Source organism: Nilaparvata lugens, chromosome 11 (assembly GCF_014356525.2).
Source record: "Nilaparvata lugens isolate BPH chromosome 11, ASM1435652v1, whole genome shotgun sequence".
NCBI lineage: Eukaryota > Metazoa > Arthropoda > Insecta > Hemiptera > Delphacidae > Nilaparvata > Nilaparvata lugens.
The window spans coordinates 43,904,872-43,926,820 of record NC_052514.1 but is presented as its reverse complement, the minus strand read 5'-3'; the positions used below and the strand labels follow the sequence as shown (position 1 = coordinate 43,926,820).

The 21,949-nt window shown below is 36.7% G+C and overlaps 2 protein-coding genes across 2 annotated transcripts; both read right to left on the bottom strand.

Moving 5' to 3' along the window:
- Positions 1–1,550: 1,550 nt before the first annotated feature.
- On the bottom strand, positions 1,551–11,181 carry LOC111055371 (39S ribosomal protein L48, mitochondrial). The gene is made up of 4 exons (XM_022342558.2): positions 10,934–11,181; positions 7,483–7,769; positions 6,588–6,690; positions 1,551–1,851 (listed from the first exon to the last, which is right to left on the bottom strand). The coding sequence occupies exons 1-4, from the start codon at positions 10,958–10,960 to the stop codon at positions 1,663–1,665; spliced, it is 606 nt and encodes a 201-aa protein (XP_022198250.2). The 5' UTR covers positions 10,961–11,181; the 3' UTR covers positions 1,551–1,662.
- Positions 11,182–14,383: 3,202 nt separating this feature from the next.
- On the bottom strand, positions 14,384–20,202 carry LOC111055376 (mitochondrial import inner membrane translocase subunit Tim9). The gene is made up of 3 exons (XM_039438493.1): positions 20,040–20,202; positions 17,362–17,457; positions 14,384–14,654 (listed from the first exon to the last, which is right to left on the bottom strand). The coding sequence occupies exons 1-3, from the start codon at positions 20,094–20,096 to the stop codon at positions 14,541–14,543; spliced, it is 267 nt and encodes an 88-aa protein (XP_039294427.1). The 5' UTR covers positions 20,097–20,202; the 3' UTR covers positions 14,384–14,540.
- Between the last annotated feature and the right edge of the window lie 1,747 nt (positions 20,203–21,949).

Here is a 21,949-nt window from a genome sequence, read left to right as displayed (position 1 = left end):
ATCGTAGTTTCAAATATGAGCAAGGAAAGTTGTGTGAGTGTACCACACCAGATTTTATAAATTAGAATTGGAACCTTTATGGGCTCAAGGCTGTGTTACTTTTCTAGAAGTTGTGTTATTCTAAGGGCCGGTTTCCGAGCTCGGGATTTAGCTAAGTTATAGACTTTAACTGGCTTTAAAATCTGGAGTCAGAAAATTGGCTTTCCGAGTCAGAGCGTTAACGTAGTTGAGGACTTAAATAGACTCTGGAGTTTAGAGATCATGTTAGACCCTGGCGTTTTTAATTTTGCTTTCTGAGTGAAAGGCTTATAAGTCCAGGACTTGAATTAGATTCTCGCCTCTTTCTGAGTCAAGGATTTATCAAAAATCGTCAGGTCCAGGACTTAAAACAGCGTGATTTTAAACCCTCGACTGGGGTAGGGTTTAAATTCAAGTTCTAGACTTAAACAATACGTTTTCAAACTCAATAGCCTAATGAAATTTTTATTCCAAAATCACTGGTTAGGATCAATGATCAATAATAGCATAACGTAAAATGAAATAATGTTTATTCATTCACCTTTCAAAGGTTTTGCTTTGAATAAGCCTACAAAGAAATCGAAACGTATTTTTACAATATAGTTTGGAGAGCATGCTCATTTGAATTGTCCCGCTGTAATCAGCTGTTTCCATTTTGCTATAATGCCAACAATACAACAGCAAAATATTGTGAATTTCCCTCACGTTTAATGCGTTAAAGTGCTGGACTCAAATAAGTCGAGAACTTGATAAACTCCGGAGTTTAGAAGATAAAATCGTGACTCAGAAAGTCAATTTAGACCCGAGAGCTTATTTCAGTCCTGGACTCTGTAAGTCCAGAACTTATAGATCCCGAGCTCGGAAACCGGCCCTAAATGATTGATTTGAATGGAATTCTGTAGTGGGGAAGGATAAGGGACGTAACATACGAGGCGTTTTTGTCAGACAAATCGGCACGAGAGGACAGGAAGCTCTTTGATTGAATTGGCGTATCGGGAATCAGTCAATCGAAGAGCTTCCTGTCCTGTCTTGCAGAGCCGATTCATCTAAAAAAAATCTTGTATGTTTCGGTCTTTAAGAGATGCATTGTCTATTTTGAGTGCTCAGAGCCCTGAGTCCTAAGGTTCATCATGTTTGAAAAGCCTCTTTCTCCTAAAAAGTCTTACTTGATACTTGATTTTATCCCACTGGGAACGCTGTCGCGTCGTGTTCGTCATTCTATAGATATTCTTCCACAGAGTAGAATGGCCTGTAATTACTTACATATAAACCACTCCTAGAATCGTCTGTAATCACTTACATATAAACCACTCATAGAATGGTCTGTAATTACTTACATATAAACCACTCCTAGAATCGTCTGTAATTACTTACATATAAACCACTCCTAGAATCGTCTGTAATCACTTACATATAAACCACTCATAGAATGGTCTGTAATCACTTACATATAAACCACTCATAGAATGGTCTGTAATCATTTACATATATAAATCACTCAAAGGATTTGAACAAAATCATTAAAACATGAATCACTTATAAACAACATGTTTTATAAACACCAACTTACATACTCTAGAAAAGCAACAGACAAACCTGTCAACCTGTGACAAACGATGACAAGTTACGACGACGACATACGATCTACTTCTTTCTGGACTCAATGAGCACGTTGAGCTGAGTTTTTAGTTCGTCAAGTTCGTAGTCTGGCACATACCTCACTTCGTCGTGATCATCTGTGTGGGGGACAACTGTCAAGGTCACACCTTGAGGGAGAGCCGCCTCCATTATTTCCAGGTACAGTGCAAATGTAGTCGACGGCACATCGACTATCTGCCAACAAACAATTCATTCATTTCATAATATTATTCCAATATCTTCTGTGAACTACAAATTTGTAAGATTCGTATGGCTTTTGATGGTGGGGACTCCCTTGCGGGAAGCTCTCACTGCCTGAATATATAATTTAAGCCGTCAATGGGCCTTACGACTGTCAAACTTCAGCAGGGACCGACAGTTTAACGTGCCCATCCGATAAGACGGGAGTGATCTGGTTAAAAAACTTCTGGTAAACTTTTATTTGTAAGTACTTCTCTATTACATCGTTTCAATAAATTATATCAATAGTGAGGTCCACGTTATTATGAAAAGTTCTGTTCTCTGAGAAGAAATTCTGTTTCCTGTTTATAATATTGATTTCAGCACTCTTCAGCAGAAATTCTATGGAAATTTATGTCCTCTGTGCAGATCTCAATGATTCATAGGAAATGTTGTTGGCATACTAATCGTATGGCTTTTATTGGTGGGCAGAAGTTCCACCCAGCCTGAATATATATTTTCCTACAGTTACGTTGAAAAGTGGCCATTGCTGCACTGATTACAGAACGCAAAGAATCACTTTTCCGCTCTAGTGCGGGAAAAATTTTTCTGCACTCCAGATTTGCAACATGGCAACGCAAAATACTTAGTAGGTTATATGGAGCAACAGTGCAGCAAAATCAAAATGAAGTTGGTAACAGTGACTGCTGTGGCTGCTATAGTGAGCAGAGCTGCAACGAAGCACAACGCGCTAATTATTAAGTAGATATTATAACCAAGGACAACATTTTTATTCAATTTGACAATAAATTAGGGGTTTTATCAATAATAAAATTACACAGAAAAACATTTGATGGATTTCAGGCAATTTTACCCATAATTACCCACTTTTCATATTCAATGGTAATTGTAGGAAAAACTTAATGTGAAATACGTGCGCAAAGTTCCTCTGCTGCACTCAAGAAACCATTCCGCCCTCGCCTACGGCTCGGGCGTAAACGTTTCTTTCGGTGCAGCAAACTGTCACTTTGCGCACTAGTTGCACAAATAACTATTGAACCGTCACGACTCAAATGTATGTTATGTTGTGGGGACATGCACCTCCTAGTCAAGATGTGTTACTGCTGCAAAAGAAGGCAATCAGGATGATTATTTTTGCGGGTCATAGGGACCATTGTAGGCCGATCTTCAAAGAACTGAAGATCCATCCACAGCCAGTACATCCTGTCCTCCTTGATCAATGTCTGAGATAATCTGTGAAGGCTCTACTAAGCCACTTATTCAGTATGCCGATGACACATCATCTATTATCACTAATTCAAGTTTGAGAGCTGTAGTCACCCAAACACAGGAAAAGCTACTGAATATCAAGAAATGGTTTGCTGCAAATGGTCTGTCTATGAACTCAAGTAAGACCAAGTTCATTACCTTCCAACCCCCCCATTTTGCAGCCAGAAACTTTAATGAGTTGGCCGATTTGAGTGTACCCCAGCAGAGCGTTGCTGTTGATCTTCTAGGAGTAGCACTAGATAGTAGATTGGACTGGTCAGTACACACTCAAAAAATATGCTCCAGGGTTAACTCGCTATTTTCTCTCTGCGAGTGCTCAAAAACACATTGAGCTTCAAAGCCCTAATGGTGGTATATTACGGTTATCTTTTTCCTTTCCTTAAGTATGGCATAACCCTTTGGGGAAGATCAAAATTCTTCATCCAAGTATTTAGATCTCAGAAAAAAGCATTAAGAGTTATTTTTGGTAAGCCCCCCCAATATCCCTGTCGAGAACTATTCCTGAGTAGCAGGATACTTACACTGCCGTCACTGTATATCTTGGAGATCTGTTCATACGTTCACAAAAACCTACCAAACTTCACCCGCAATAATGAAATCCACAGTTACAATACAAGGCACTCAGCCTCCCTATCAGTGGCTGCTCATAGAACCGCCATGTTTGAAAAATATCCGCAATATATGGGCCCAAAAATATATAATAGATTACCTCAGGATATTAGAGACATGGCGGACTTACGAAGATTCAGAGGAATGTTAAAGAGGCTGTTGCTTGATAGGCCATACTATTCTGTGGATGAGTTTCTGCAGGAGTCATATATTATTGTTCCTTGTCTTTGATTCTTCCCAGGTCCTTGTACATAGGTAATCTTGACTAACTGCGTTTTTATATATACTGTATATATATATTTATTAATATTTCATGTGACTATTGTATAATTACAGTATTTTAATGTATTATGATATGTGTTGAGAACCTCCTTTAGGTTGCTCTTTTTGACTTATCCCCAGTCTGATTATTCGGATGTTTGGGATGCAATAAAAAATAATAAATAATAAAAGGCTGGTGAGAAGAGATGAGATTTACACCTGCAACACTCGCCATGCTACAGATCTTGAGGTTCCTTGCAGCAGGCTGGCTAGTACACAGAGAGGCTTCCCATCAGATGCAATAAAATGTCATAACAGACTGCCAATGAGGTAAAATGCGCCTCACACAAAATTCTGCTCTCTCGTCAGACAGAAATTGATCAATAGACTGTGGCTGCGTGGCGAGCATGACGGTGCTCTCCAGTAGCGCTGCCACCACCAGGTTTTTAGGGTCCTGGGCCCTGTTACTTTTAAAGGATAATATTATTAAATGAATACGCAAATTCACCAAAACAATTTCACTCTATTGAAAAAATCCCATAACAAACATCTATACTCTCTCTCTCTCTAAACATAATCACTCCTTAATCACATTACTAAAAACTACATCTCACTATCTCACGCACAACCTTCCTCTAGCGCGCCTTGGAACGTTCTCCCTCCAGTTTCACCTATGCACGGTCATCACTTTCTCAGCTCACCGGTACAAAAGTCCAATTTGGTGGACTGAGTGATGACTCCGCTATTCTAATAATTAGTATACTATGAGAGCGGGGTGTTTGAATTGTTAAAAGACCAATTTATTGATTGACTCAACTGACCTTAGACCAGTTATAGAATAGACACGGCCAATTGTATATTCATACTAAAAGTCGATGAAGCCAACATCTACTGCCAAATCTACCCATCTTGACGTCACAACAGTGATGTCACGCATCGTATAGAAATTATAGAAAACTTTTTTGAGTTTGTTGTGTAAGTGTTTGTGGTGTTTAACTTACATTGTTGTTAAACAATGCATTGTTGTTAAACATAGCTTGTTTTCCATAGCAGATTATTATTTATTTATATAATTATTATTTATGAAAATGAATCTCCTGCGCAGCATATAATTGCACTGAAATTTTTAGGAAAAAAAGTGGAATATCTTTTCATGCGTAAGTTGAAATTTATACACATAAATATTGTAAGTTGTAACTGTAATATTATCCTTGGTTATGATGTTATTGAACTCATTGCAGCATGACAATAAATACGTTTTGTAGGCTACCGTACCTTATTATTTTCAAAACACATTATAAATTTGAAGCCGATATCACATAACACATAATTAATTAACAGATATCGTTTTTGCCCGTAGCTAGAAATAACCTAAAAACACCATGAATCTGCAATTGACACAAGAAAGTTTTTCAAGTCTGAAAGTTTTCAATATGATGCGTGACGTCACTGTTGTGGCGTCAAGGTGGGAGGATTTGGCAGTAGATGTTGGCTTCAGAGGCTAGACTTCCCAACGTGTCTATTCTATAACTGGTCTAAGCAACTGACCGAGGAGCCACATTTTTCAGAGTATTTTTTTTATAAAACTTTGACACAGTCTGTCTGGTACACCCAGTCGTGGACGACGACATCGAGTATCAAATATGTATCAGCCGGGACCACATCAGCACAGTTCAACGTGCACATCCGATAACAAGGGAATGACCTGACTAAAAACTTTGCATGAGGTAGGCTACAATAACAAAAAATCTAGTGTGGTGCACTCACACAACTTTCTTGCCGTTATGAAAATTGATCCCTTGACTCCAGTGTTCACGCGCATCTCAAGTCTACTACTATTCAAAGATCCAAGCGAGCTGGTGACAGGACAATAACGCTGGAGACACACGAAGTCTGCTATCTCTTCATAGTGGATGATTTAATAGAATCAAAAGTTGCAAACAGTTTGCAATTGAATAATCACATTTTCTCGAGTTTCGAGCTTATTTTCAATTTTAGGTGAAAATGTTACTGAACATTAATTGTAGAAATTTTCATGCTCAATCTTTTCCACTTGATTTTTTTTTTGTTTAAATTGTATTTGAAGCCTGATAATTGGGATACTAAAATCAAACTTTGCATAGATGGGGCGGGGCTCCTGAAATTTTTACAGATATGGGACTTGTGGCAGTTGATAGAGCTTATCAATAACTATTCTAGGTATGAATTTGATAAAAATTGTTGGAGCCGTTTTCGAGAAAATCGCCAAAAACCCTGTTTTTTGACAATATTTTCGCCATTTTAGCCGCCATCTTGAATTGCATTTGATCGAAATTGTTCGCGTCAGATCCTTATAGTGTAAGGACCTTAAGTTCCAAATTTCAAATCATTCCGTTAATTGGGAGATGAGATATCGTGTACACAGACGCACATACACTCACACACACACACACACATACAGACCAATACCCAAAAACCACTTTTTTGGACTCAGGGGACCTTGAAACGTATAGAAATTTACCTATGGTCAAGGAAAGTAAAACAATGTAGGCCTACTCTATTATCTGAATTACTTTTTTTTTGAAAAATAGTAATTGAAGTGGAGAAATTACCTGTACATTGCGCTCATAAAGTGATAGGTGGTACTCAGCTTCAGGCAGCGCACTCCTAGGTTTGTATCTCAAGATCTTTGCTTGAGTGGCTGGTGTGGCCCAACTTTAAAAAACACAAATTTTATAAATTATTTACTCATTTATAATTTACTGAATATCAAGTAGCTTACTCATAGGTTAATGCCCTTATAAATTTGACCTATTCGAATGTAATAATTACGATATTGATTTAGAAGTTATTCTAGAATAAATCATTTCGATCAAATTAAAAAAAACACAATGATCATGAATAGAATTTGCAAAATACGATGGAATTCGTATACAAATTCAAATATTTGTAAAATATAGTTATTTGTGCAACTAGTGCGCAAAGTGTCAGTTTGCTGCACCGAAAGAAACGTTTACGCCCGAGCCGTAGGCGAGGGCGGAATGGTTTGTTGAGTGCAGCAGAGGAACTTTGCGCACGTATTTCACATTAAGTTTTTCCTACAGTTACCATTGAATATGAAAAGTGGGTAATTATGGGTAAAATTGCCTGAAATCTATCAAATGTTTTTCTGTGTAATTTTATTATTGATAAAAACCTTAATCCTAAAATCCTAAAGTCCTCGTTGTCCTTGGTTATAATATATAATGAATAATAATTAGCGCGTTGTGCTTCGTTGCACGTCTGCTCACTATAGCAGCCACAGCAGTCACTGTTACCAACTTCATTTTGATTTTGCTGCACTGTTGCTCCATATAACCTACTAAGTATTTTGCGTTGCCATGTTGCAAATCTGGAGTGCAGAAAAATTTTTCCCGCACTAGAGCGGAAAAGTGATTCTTTGCGTTCTGTAATCAGTGCAGCAATGGCCACTTTTCAACGTAACTGTAGGAAAAAATATAAACTCACCAATCCTCTACATCCAATCCCATGGTGTTAGCAATACTGTGAATCAGACTCTGATAGCTTTCAACCAGTGCAAAATCATATCCTTTTATCTGAATGTTCAGCACATCGTGGAGTGGAATTTTCGATTTCATAGTTTCCAGATAAGGAGGATCCCACCTGTCAGTGAAAACTTGTCTAATAGATGTGCCAGTCAGGTTAGTAGCCGGATTCACAAGAAGTTTATGATGAATCGGGTTATTTTGAACAAGTGATTTCCTCGTCACCAGCTTTGAGGTGCAGTTTTTGATCTGAAATTAAAGAGAGACGAGATTAGAGGTTTGGTTATTTAGTTGTTACGTGAATAAAACACATTTAAGAAATATATGGACACTAAATGATTACTAATTCAGTTTATGATAGATTAAGGGCCAAGCCACATAAAGCGTTTTCGCACTGGCGGCTGAAGCTCTCAGATTGACTGTTTATCAGCCGATTCCCGAACGCCAACCCAATTTACCCAAACAGCTGATAATCAACCAATCGGAGAGCTTCCTGCCCTGCCGAATCGTTCGCCGCCAGTAAAAAAAAACGGCTGAAAAAACGCTTCATTAGGCGTTGCCCTAAAGACCAATGTATACAGCAAATGACAGACGTAAGCGGACAAATGCAAGCGGACGTCTATGTGCGTTGCAAAATTCGAAAACCTGGTGAGACATTTTTTCTCCATCCGTCCGTCTATTGCTTAAGGCTAGCCACATAACAGTTAGTCAAGACGAGACAAGACACGTTTAGTCACAATACTTCACATGGTTGCTTATGAAGACATGTTTAATTGCAATGACTAATCGGTGTGTGTTGCTTCATAAGCAACTATGTGAAGTATTGTGACTAATCGTGACTAGTCTTATCTTGACTAACTGGTGTGTGCCCACCCTTAAGGAATGATCTACTGTTGCACATACCAGCTATTGAGTTGAGAAGACTAGTAATATTACAACAGACATTTATTATACAAAAACCTATAAAACAAAAGAAATTGTTTAAATCCCTTTTCCTTATTTTACAGGATTCTTAAACTTCAATGAAACCGTAAAAATAAATGAAACCTTTAATTAAACTTTATTAGTCAACCTAGGTGTACTAATATACATCAGGGCCCAGGTAAACTAATATACACCAGGACATCAGGTGTAATAATATACACCAATTCAATTCAATTTATTTCACCAAAACACAGAAAACAGTACAAAGATGTGACAATCAGAATATAAAACAATAATTATTATTCTAAATATCTATATCAACTATCTGAAAAATACGGCTGGAGGTGAAGAACTACTGGCATAAGTGAAACACTTGTTCGCCAGTAGGAGTAGAGACTTAACTGTTTCTAAATCTTAAACTAATAATTTAAAATGGAATCTTTTTAATTAAACAATATAATTGAAATAAATGCTATAAATTGTGAATTGATCCTGACAGTAATGAATAGTTTTAAAAGCAGAAAAAATGTTGAACTCATAAAATATTAAGATGGAAGTAATAGTTGTGAAGTAACCAGTTTTTAATATTTATTGGAACAAACTTAATAGGTACACCGATGAACTGGTTCGGTATGCAGTTTACAATCTTTGGAGCGATGTATACCAGCTGCTTACGAATGACCGTAAAATTAGAATCATAAGTAATATATCTATGTAGATTGTATCTTGTTCTATGAGTTACATTGATTCTTGAAAATGAACTGCTATGTTTATTGAAATATTTAAATATGCTAAGCACATAGAGTTGACGGATTGACATGACTCCCAGTTCACTGAATGCAATTTTTGAAGGGACCAATATGGGTTTATTTAACATGGTTTTTATGATCATTTTCTGTATAATGAATAGTGGTAACAAAAGAGTGTCATAAGTACCTCCCCAAACCACCAAGCCATAATTTAACAGAGATTGTACAATAATTGCAAAATAAAGCATTCTCAACTTTGATAAATCAAGTATCGACCTCAACTTATAAAAATTATAGAAGACAAACCTTAGTTTATGGCATAGGTATTCAATATGCCTTCTCCACTTGAATCCCTCCTCGATTATAAAGCCCAAATATTTTATTTGACTAGTCCTTTCAATCTCAGGACATCTACAGAAAGCATCATCAAATAAATTACAATTTAAATGCAATTTAAGTTTACAATTTGTCTCTTCATGTCCAGAAATATTTCTTGAAAAGGCGATATATTTTGTTTTTTTTTCAATATTTAAGCTTAGAAAGTTAACATCTAACCATTTCTTCAGAGTGGATATGCCTCTAGAGGCGGCTCCATAGACTCTCTGCCAGGTGCTCTCTCCAAACAACAGCACAGTATCGTCAGCAAATGAGAATACCAAACCTCCATTCAGGTCTAATCTGAGCATCTCATTCACATAAAGAAGGAATAAGATTGGTGATAAGACTGTTCCCTGAGGAAGACCGTAACCGGAGAGAGGCAGATCACTCACACAGTCATCAAGAATAAGAAATTGTGACCTATGTGCAAGGTAGCTCTGGAACAATCTCAGAGTTGTACCTCTGATTCCTGCTCGATCCAGTTTATTTAGTAGTTGGTTGTGAGCCACAGTATCGAAAGCCTTGGCTAAATCAAGGAAAACCGCAAGTGTATTCTTTCCCTTATTTAACAAATCTGCCACAGAATTCGAGAAATGGATTAAAGCATCATCAGTACATTTATTTTTTTAAATCCAAATTGGTGGTCTTCTATTATCCCATGTAAGTCAAAGAATTCAGTAATTTGAAATTTTATTACTTTCTCCATTAAGTTTTCAGGACATCAGGTGTTTTATTACTTTTTCCAGGACATCAGGTGTAATAATATACACCAGGACATCAGGTGTAATAATATACACCAGGACATCAGGTGTAATAATATACACCAGGACATCAGGTGTAATAATATACACCAGGACATCAGGTCTACTAATATATATCAGGACGGACTCTAGGTGTACTAATATACATCAGGATAAATGTAAACTAAGCGTATTACATTAGGACACCACTGGGTTGCCTGTGGGACGTTAAGAGACCTAGCGATTTGCGGAGACTTATTAGTTTTTATTTAGTAAACCCTATGATTTGGCGGCCGGCTGGTGTATCACGCGAGTTACCAGTCCGGCTACTATAGCTTGCTTTACACCAATGACACATAGTCATTCTCTGGTGTCCACTGGTATCCTAATGTAATAAGAGCCTCAAAGTATGATATGTTCAATCTGTAAATTTTGTTATTGAATTTTGTAAGCACCAAACAAGAGACGTAACTTACTGGGATGTATTACTTACAATCAATAAATTAATAACATCCTTTTGATCAGTTATTAGAAACCGAAAATTATAAGGCTATTGTTATTGTAATGAACATCAAGCTGAAACTAACACACAAAATCCAAAGACAAACGGTGCTTAACTTACCGAGTTTAAACAAATTTTCAAAGCCATATTTGATGATTCTTCAATTAGTGGACTTCTGTAATTAAGTAGTAATATATTTCAGCTTATTTTATCACACAAGCATAACTTGTCTAAGCCTTAGCAAGAGTTTTCACATTAAAATAAAATAAAAATATTTACAACTCTATTTTTGAAGAAAAACTTCAACATAACCTCAAAATTACTCTGTGAATGTGAATAATGTGATGGCGATCGAGAGTCGAGGCAGAAACTCGATACATCGATATTTTGAACCCGATCAGTATTATCGATGTATCTAATTGTAACTTCGATACTATCGTAAAAATTCATACTTTCGATATTGATATACAAGCATTATAATACAGCTTAATTTTTTGAAATACAGTAAAAAAATTCTTGATATATTTCTACCGGAAATAGTAAATTTTTATACATACATATTTGAGCAAAACTCTTGGTTTCCATGTCGCTTCTTTCATCGGCCGAAGTATGGTAGGGGCCAAGCCACATGAGGAGTTTTTCAGAAAAGTCGGCATGGCAGGATACTCTCCTATTGCTTGATTACCAGCTGATTCTCAAACGCTAAGCAAATCAGCCAATCAGAGAGATTCCTGCCCTGTCGACTCGTCTAAAAACGCCTCATGTGGCTCCGACCTTTGATTCAATATACTTCTCATTCAACCAATGGTGACAATTTAGAGAATTGGTCACCTAATTGTAATTTCATTCATTTATTGTATAAAACACTATAATCATAGAAAAGTATTAATCATAAAAATTAAAATCAATTGGGCCCATTCACAGAGCAATCTGCGACCATATTATAGACCGAGAGGTATAAATTTCAACATGAAGAGGGGAAACCGATTTCTCCTTGCACAGTTTGTGGCATGGACAGAGTAGTGGAGAGGAGTAAGAAAGCTGCCCCCAATTTGATGCTGACACGAAAGTAGGAAGAATGCTGTTGTTAGGTGGTGGCAGTGATTAGTGAAGGAGAGAGCATCGGGCCTCTCTATCTTTGAGAGAGATCCGTGTAAAAAGTAATATCTCTCGGACTCTAGTATTTAAATTTTATGAAACCGTTTCCACACTTTTGCCAAGTGCGTATAAATGACAACGAGCGCGAGAGTGTGGATGGCTACTATGCAAGCGCTCTCCTTCACTCAGCCAGTACCGGTATAGATACAGCGAGCCGCTTGGCAAGCGACTTGGCAAGAGTGTGAAAGCGGTATTAGGACTCGGCCTTGGATACAGAGCGATCTGCAATCCTATCTGTACCTAGATCGCATATATTGGAAATAGATAATAGATATTATAGGAACCTATATAGTGAGGTCCACGTTATAATGGCAGTGGAGAGAGAGATAGGAGAGCAACGATGTCGATTCTCTGTCTTGCCACTGCCTTCTATAGAGGATAGCTGATACCGGCGTATCTGATGTATTATTGACTGTTTGTTCTTGTAAAAGATTATTAATTATATTCGATAAAGAAAATGTACATATATTTTTAATATGATTTTGTTCATTAATTATTATATTTCTACATTGTTAAGAAACGATCTGGCAACGTTGCGGAAGGTAGAAGAGTATAGCGCAATGTGATTTGTCGAATAATAGACAAGTTTCTGTTTGGCTTGAGAATTTGCAACATCAGCACGAAACGGTCGTCGCCACACCAAAGAATGTGAATGAATGTTTTTTACTTTCCTTGCCCTATTACCATATAGGTAAGAAAAGTATTGCTTTCCGAAAAAAATTAAGGTACCCCAATTTCTAAATTTCTATACGTTTCAAGGTCCCCTGAGTCCAAAAAAGTGGTTTTTGTGTATTGGTCTGTATGTGTGTGTGTGTATTGGTCTGTATGTGTGTGTGTGTGTGTGTGTGTATGTGCGTCTGTGTACACGATATCTCATCTCCCAATTAACGGAATGACTTGAAATTTGGAACTTAAGGTCCTTTCACTATAAGGATCCGACACGAACAATTTCGATCAAATGCAATCCAATATGGCGGCTAAAATGGCGAAAATGTTGTCAAAAACAGGGTTTTTCGTGATTTTCTCGGAAACGGCTCCAACGATTTTGATCAAATTCATACCTAAAATAGTCATTGATAAGCTCTATCAACAGCCACAAGTCCCATATCTGTAAAAATTTCAGGAGCTCCGCCCCATCAATGCAAAGTTTGATTTTAGATTCCCAATTATCAGGCTTTAGATACAATTTAAACAAAAAAAATCAAGTGGAGTAGATTAACCATGAAAATCTCTACAATTAATGTTCAGTAACATTTTAACCTAAAATTGAAAATAAGCTTTAAATTCGAGAAAATGTGATTATTAAATTGCAAATTATTGTTAATTCTATTAAATCATTCACTATGAAGAGATAGCAGACCTCATGTGTGTCTCCAGCGTTATTGCCCTGTCACCAGCTGGCTCAAATCTTTGAATAGTAGACTTGAGATGCGCGTGAACACTAGCGTCAGGTGATCAATTTTCATAACGGCAAGGAAAGTTGTGTGAGTGCGCCACACCAGATTTTTCACTTTAAAGTTAGGCTATATACAAATAATAGCCGTCAGGCTCGCTTCGCTCGCCATATCCGTCTAGCCAGGGGGCTCCGCCCCCTGGACCCCGACTGGTTCGTCCAAGAATGAGATCAGCGGGCTCGCTTCGCTCGCTTGCATTTTTCATTTGAGAATTTTTATAATATGTTACGACGATCCAGTCGGGGGTCCGCAGACTAAACGTATGGCTAAACGGATATGGCGAGTGAAGCGAGCCTGACGGCTAGTTATATAATATTCCCGGAATAGGGGATATATATAAGGAATAGCTCCGATTGAAGTAACAGTGCCCAATCAATTTTTCTGCGATAAGTGCATTTCAATCTTCAACTTGGTGCCAACCTAACAAAGTCAACTCAACTTAATGCCAACCAGATAAAATTATTAATTTAGTTACCAGCTAACAACTGTTTCGAAGAGGTACTCTCTCTAGATTATAGTTCTATGTAACATATGGTATGGCCTTTTTCAATTATAATTAAGAGAATAAGAAGAATTTACATGCTAAAAGACGAACTTTAAACCCTTAAAAACCACCCTTAGAGTTAAAATATTGCCAAAAGATTTCTTAGTGCGCCTCTAAAGGGTCAACTGAATATACCTACCAAATTTGAACGTTTTTGGTCCGGTAGATTTTTAGTTCTGCGAGTGAGTGAGTCAGTCAGTGAGTGAGTGCCATTTCGCTATTATATAATATAGACAATAGTAATAATAGACAAGGATATCAACACCAATGTTTTGCAAATACTGTCATTATATCGTGCACCTCATTACAGGAATGACCTTCATTGGAAGTGGACAAACTATGAAATCATTTAGAACCTCGTTAAGGATTTGTAGAAGCCAGACATCAAGTAATAGAACAAATTAAATTCACAAATTTGAGCCGATTTAAAACAACAAAAGCAATTTATTCTCCATTCAACAACGTTTATCTCATTCAAACACTAATACAATACTTACTTTTACACATTAAACAGCTATTATTTACAAAACTTGAATTGTTGAAATATTTTTGAATAATGTACTGGAATCAATTAAGAATTCTTCATCATATTCTCGTTAGCCACCATTTGAAACTCGTGAAAGCGTTGTGAAATTCGTTGATTCATTTTCATGTACTTCTCAGCACAATTGATAACACATTTATCCTGTAACAAAAGGAAAGGTTATCAAAATGAATAGAATTGTTGGATAATTTAGAAATAGCAGTTGGACTCACTTCACATGGAGGTATAGAAATTTCACTACAAAAATCATTTTTTTGTCTTTTATTGATTCATACAATAAGTACATCATCAAAATGATAGGGAGAGAAAAAATATAACTTGTGCTATTGATAAATTGAGCTATTCCTCTCCAAAATTCAGATAAGGTTACACATATTCCGAAATAGGTTAAGTCTTGTAGTTGTTCACTTCACAAAAGTTTCAGTCCTTAATTATTTTCACAAAGTAGTCTATTCTATCAGTATTCCTTATAGATCAAATTAAAGCTATTCAACCAATGCTGAATATTTAAGGTCAATACTGGAATCAATTTAGTTGTGTAGGTCAGAATAAAGTGGAGTGGCGAAAATAGAGTGTATGTCTGTGAACACCATAACTCCATTCCTAATTAACCGATTGACTTGAAATTTTAAACTTAAGGTCCTTATACCATGAGGATCCGACAATAAGAAATTCAATAAAATTCAATTCAAGATGGCGGAAAAAATGGCGGATAATTACTAAAAACCATGTTTTTCACGGTTTTCTCGAAAACGGCTCTAACGATTTTCTTCAAATTTATATCATGGATAGCTATTTATATGCCCTATCAAATGACATGAGTCTCATTTCTGGGAAAATTGCAGGAGCTCCGTAATATTCTTGAGAAAAATGGCGGATAATTACTAAGAAACCATGTTTTTCACGATTTTCTCAAAAATAACTTGACCGATTTTTTCAAATTCATACCCTGTATAATTATTTATCAGCTCTATCAACTGGCATGAGTCTCCTTTCTGGGAAACCAATGGGGGGTCCACCCCATCCTTGAGAAATGGACTTAGTAGACTAACCTCCTTCTCGTGCATGAGGTAGGTAGGTAGCGCAGTTCATAAAAAGAACACATAGTCGAGATATTTCATCTGTAGAACAGCTGTTTTTACGACTTTAAAAAAATGACGACTAAAAAAAATAATCGAATTTCACAATTCACACAAAGAAAAAGTTCTCTGAAAACAATTATATATACAGAAGTCTGATCGTAGTTTCAAATATGAGCAAGGAAAGTTGTGTGAGTGTACCACACCAAATTTTTGAAATGGTCTTCTCTGATTTGGTTCACGTGAAATTAATCAGGATTAAAATTCAACCGGCCTCTGTGCAACCGGGCCTCATCCATCTACCTTGTACAGTGTACTTCAACAATCTTATGCTGGATTCCCACATATCAGTATCAGTGAAAGTGACCGGCAAAGTGAAAATATAACAATTTCCATAAGTTCTAATTTGACTATTCCCACTCAGCATGGCCGAGCGAGTATTGTTAGTCCTATTGGATTTTCTTGGGGGGAATTATCATAGACTAAATGAACAATTATTTTTCCTACAGTTACGTTGAAAAGTGGCCATTGCTGCACTGATTACAGAACGCAAAGAATCACTTTTCCGCTCTAGTGCGGGAAAAATTTTTCTGCACTCCAGATTTGCAACATGGCAACGCAAAATACTTAGTAGGTTATATGGAGCAACAGTGCAGCAAAATCAAAATGAAGTTGGTAACAGTGACTGCTGTGGCTGCTATAGTGAGCAGAGGTGCAACGAAGCACAACGCGCTAATTATTATTCATTATATATTATAACCAAGGACAACGAGGACTTTAGGATTTTAGGATTAAGGTTTTTATCAATAATAAAATTACACAGAAAAACATTTGATGCATTTCAGGCAATTTTACCCATAATTACCCACTTTTCATATTCAATGGTAACTGTAGGAAAAACTTAATGTGAAATACGTGCGCAAAGTTCCTCTGCTGCACTCAAGAAACCATTCCGCCCTCGCCTACGGCTCGGGCGTAAACGTTTCTTTCGGTGCAGCAAACTGTCACTTTGCGCACTAGTTGCACAAATAACTATATTGAATCTGAGTTATGTTGACACTGTACGGTACCAGTCACTTATAAGTCTGGTTTCCGAGCTCGGGATTTAGCTAAGTTCTAGACTTTAAACAGTTGGAGTCAGAAACGAGGCGTAGTCGCAGTTTTTATTTTCTCATTTCTATAGTTGGAAACGTTTTTCCTTGACGAAATTAACGTTTCTAAATAATTCAAAATAGCTGAAACTTTTAGCTGACACTATTTTCTCTTTATTTTATTTTCTAGTTTTTTTATTTTCTATTTTTTGAAATTTAATTCAAACGTGACTTTGACAATGACTACGACTACGCCCCGTTTCGGAAAGCCAATTTTCTTACTCCAGCTGTTTGAAGTCTAGAACTTAGCCAAATCCCGAGCTCGGAAACCGGCCCTTAATTGACACTGATATTCTAGGAATCCAACTCAACACTACAACCGAACGCACAAAGCTGACAGACGTCTGCAGATTGCAGATAGACGGATAAGTTATTCATCCATATCTTGTTCTGTACCTTCAACTTGTTCAGACATTGCAACCCATACAGACGCCCGTATGTATTCATACGTCTGCATACAAACGTTTCATTTTTTCCAAGTCCGTCTGCTGTTTGTGTGAGTTTGCCTTACTGCCTACACACTACCTATCACTATGCAGTCTTCAAGATTAAGCCTTGTAAAATATTAAAAATATATATAAATATTGTCATAATTTTAATGTTATTTTTCCTACTTACTTCCTGATTCTTTACGCTTCTTGTTGTGAAGTCCCATACGCAGTCCGCAAAGCATATTTCTGACAGCTTATTGTAGGATAGTAGGAAGTCCTTGAACTGAAAAAAATGTGAAAATTACTAGAGTAGCCAGTATTCGCGGTAAAAATTGCATGTAAAACTCTTCCAAGATGTTGCTCGAGTTTTATACATCTATGTGTGGGTAGAATAACCAATAACAGGGAAAAAACATTATTTTTCATGGGAGTATTCACACATTTTTATCTCTCACTTTGTCAACGCTCCTATAGGAACGAAGTGCAATATGGGGTAATATTTTTTTCCTACAGTTATGTTGAAAAGTGGCCATTGCTGCACTGATTATAGAACGCAAAGAATCACTTTTCCGCTCTAGTGCGGGAAAAATTTTTCTGCACTCCAGATTTGCAACATGGCAACGCAAAATACTTAGTAGGTTATATGGAGCAACAGTGCAGCAAAATCAAAATGAAGTTGGTAACAGTGACTGCTGTGGCTGCTATAGTGAGCAGAGGTGCAACGAAGCACAACGCGCTAATTATTATTCATTATATATTATAACCAAGGACAACGAGGACTTTAGGATTTTAGGATTAAGGTTTTATCAATAATAAAATTACACAGAAAAACATTTGATGGTTTTCAGGCAATTTTACCCATAATTATCCTTTTCATATTCAATGGTAACTGTAGGAAAAACTTAATGTGAAATACGTGCGCAAAGTTCCTCTGCTGCACTCAAGAAACCATACCGCCCTCGCCTACGGCTCGGGCGTAAACGTTTCTTTCGGTGCAGCAAACTGTCACTTTGCGCACTAGTTGCACAAATAACTATTGCTTATCAGAGTAGAATTTCATTAGGCTGACAATACTCAGGCCTCAGTAATTCAGTATATTCAGTCCATGACCGGCAGTCGCCAGACAGACTTTGTCAAAATATAAAACAATCAATACACAAATGACTAGAGATGGCTGCAGATAGGTTGTTTCGTGTGGCTCTGTAGATGGACTGCCATACTAAATCATGAAACAATCTCAAATTGTATTGCCTGTATTCACCATATGGGTTTGAATTGAGATAGATCAGCTATTGGTTTGAAACCGGAATGAAACACATTACGGTATATTAGATGCAACCATGTCTATAAGTAGCCTAATCACAGATTAGCGTTTAATGTGGATGGTGTATATGGTCCATTGACTCATATAAAATTTAGCTATCAGTGGGTTGCTAGTACCTAACCATAGACCAATCATTGGCGGTCTAATGTAAAGAAAGATTGATCACCAATAAATTCGGGGTAAATTGGCAGTAAGCAACATGTGCCTGCCAACTACTTAATTACAGCCTACCATGGGCTGTTCCATAGTCATATAAGCTACGGAATAGTACTATGGGGCCATGCGGGTAGCTGTGAAAGGATTCTCCTTCTACAGAAGAAAGTTCTTTGTGTCATCACGTCATCGCATTACCTGGAGCACTGCCGGCCAATCTTCAAACGCCTGAAAATACTGATAGTGTACAACAGTCAGTACATGTAACAAACTTGTTGTTCATGTGTACAACAGTCAGTAGCTCCTAAGGAGTGAGGTTCATGCCTACCAGGAGAGGGGCCAGCTGCACCACCACAATACCAGGAGACGGGGCAACATTGACCTGCCCTACTCCAGACTATCGAAAGCACACGAATGCTACCCCTTACGGATGCTAAAAATTTTCAACAGACTGCCAATTTGTGTTCGTGAGCTGGAGTATGGGAAGTTTTGTAGGCTGGTACGTGAAAAACTCATCAACTACCCTCTCTACTCATTGAAAGATGATGAGACCAGTAGACTTATAGACCAGTTTGAGATTGTTTCATGAGTTACTATGGCAGTCCATCTACAGAGCCACACGAAACAACCTATCTGCGGCCATCTCTCGTTATTTGTGTATTGATTGTTTTATATTTTGACGAAGTCTGTCTGGCGACTGCCGGTCATGGACTGAATATACTGAATTACTGAAGCTGCCCAATAGGTAGTGAGAAACAGATGGATGAGGCTGCCTTCAAGAGAACCGTCCGGAAGCTGCTGTATGACCAGGCATATTACAGTGTAAATGAATGTATGAGTGATAATTTAATTTTTTCTGAAAGCGGTCACTGGATCGATGCCATCTGAACGATTTATGGATTAATGTCTTGTATTACGTGTTTTGAGTTTTATGACGCCATTGACCCTACAAGTGTGGGTAATGAATGAAGTATAAGGTATTAAAATACCAAAATTGGTTGCCGGGCTAGCAACTTGAGAAACTAGTCGGGTCGCCAAAATGTCATGGTTGGCCGCTATATTCTGATTTATATAGTGCAATGGGCGTAATAAGAAGCCTAAGAACTAATTCCCACTAAAACGGTGACTATTGTCACCATTTTGGCGACCCACTGGTTGTCGAGACTGGTGGCTAAATGTAATACGAGACTTGAGGCCTTCAAATTCAAGGTATTCAATATTGGTAACTGATTTTATCTAAAATTATCTATTAATTCTACACCTTCAGTTCTTTTCAGATTTACTGACTTAAATCAAATTACAATCAAACATGAAAACATTGACTTGATGTTTACCCTATAGGTTATTTTAGAGTACGATTACAATCTATTTTGAATTCATAAGCTTACTGATTTGATTTGATCGGGACTGACATCCTCCAAACCTTGCGCTAGACCAGATGACATTTTTTCAATTTATAATAAAGTAAATATTTTTAATTATTACACTATTTCACTTAGATCACACTTCGAATTAGCAGAAAATAACCTAAAAAATAATTATGTATTTTATGTGCTACATTCACTGTAAACATAATTGTATTGAATTATTGTATTAATAATTCCACTAATGTACCGTAGTTATTCTAGATAAATTTGATTTTTATCAACAATAACATAACCTAAAAATGTAGTACAGAACTTATAGAGGCGAGCTAGACCTTGGGATTTTCAGGAAATCTAAAAAAATGGTATGTAGCCTGCCTTTTCACTGTAATGTTTACAGTCAGGAACAAAGAAAATGTTCGTTTGCTTCAAACCATTTTCATTTGTCATAGAAATCAGACTGTATATATACCGTATTTTCAAGTAAACATTTCTAATGTGAAACAGCAGACTAAAACTTCCAGCATATGCTGTGAAAGTAAACTTATATTGAAAACAAAATAATAATTAAAAATTTTCATGTAAGAATTCATGTGGCACTTTAACTTTCTCTTCAACAAGGCTTACCATAGCAGCCTACATACATAGTAGGCCTAATATGCACTACTTCCTGAGACTTTCTGCTTTGGCTGTCCCAAAAAATTTATTCGATCTGAATAAATACTGGAAATTGATGATTTGAATGTGTAGAACTTGAAAAAAATATTCTCAACTCTTAGAAATCTATTATTTCATTGATATACTCGTAAATGTAAGGTGATGTTTTAGTCCCATTTGAATAACATGCTCTCTCTCCTTAGCAACGGTTGTTTAGAGACTAAGATGGCGTCGTAGCAACGGCTTACGTCACACTTACATCGCCCATGGGCGATGTAGTGTGACGTAAGCCGTTGCTACGACGCCATCTTAGTCTCTAAACAAACCGTTGCTAAGGAGAGAGAGCATGTTATTCAAATGGGACTAAAACATCACCTTACATTTACGAGTATATCAATGAATAATAGATTTCTAAGAGTTGAGAATATTTTTTTCAAGTTCTACACATTCAATCATCAATTTCCAGTATTTATTCAGATCGAATAAATTTTTTTGGGACAGCCAAAGCAGAAAGTCTCAGGAAGTAGTGCATATTAGGCCTACTATGTATGTAGGCTGCTATGGTAAGCCTTGTTGAAGAGAAAGTTAAAGTGCCACATGAATTCTTACATGAAATTTTTAATTATTATTTTGTTTTCAATATAAGTTTACTTTCACAGCATATGCTGGAAGTTTTAGTCTGCTGTTTCACATTAGAAATGTTTACTTGAAAATACGGTATATATACAGTCTGATTTCTATGACAAATGAAAATGGTTTGAAGCAAACGAACATTTTCTTTGTTCCTGACTGTAAACATTACAGTGAAAAGGCAGGCTACATACCATTTTTTTAGATTTCCTGAAAATCCCAAGGTCTAGCTCGCCTCTATAAGTTCTGTACTACATTTTTAGGTTATGTTATTGTTGATAAAAATCAAATTTATCTAGAATAACTACGGTACATTAGTGGAATTATTAATACAATAATTCAAATACAATTATGTTTACAGTGAATGTAGCACATAAAATACATAATTATTTGCTTTACTTTACATGTTCACTTACCCCTTTTTAAATTCTTGTAAACATCATCACCGTTTAGTTAGAATGTAGGAAGTATACAACATGATTAGTGGTCACAGCATCTCCATCTTTTTACTGTGTTGAGTTCATTCAATATCTTACTATTTCACGTAAATTGAAAACAATTATATACTTCAGAGAAAACCTCAACACCAAACTTATAAGTAAGTACCTGAGCTAAACCAAAACACCTAACCTATATATTTAAGCTTT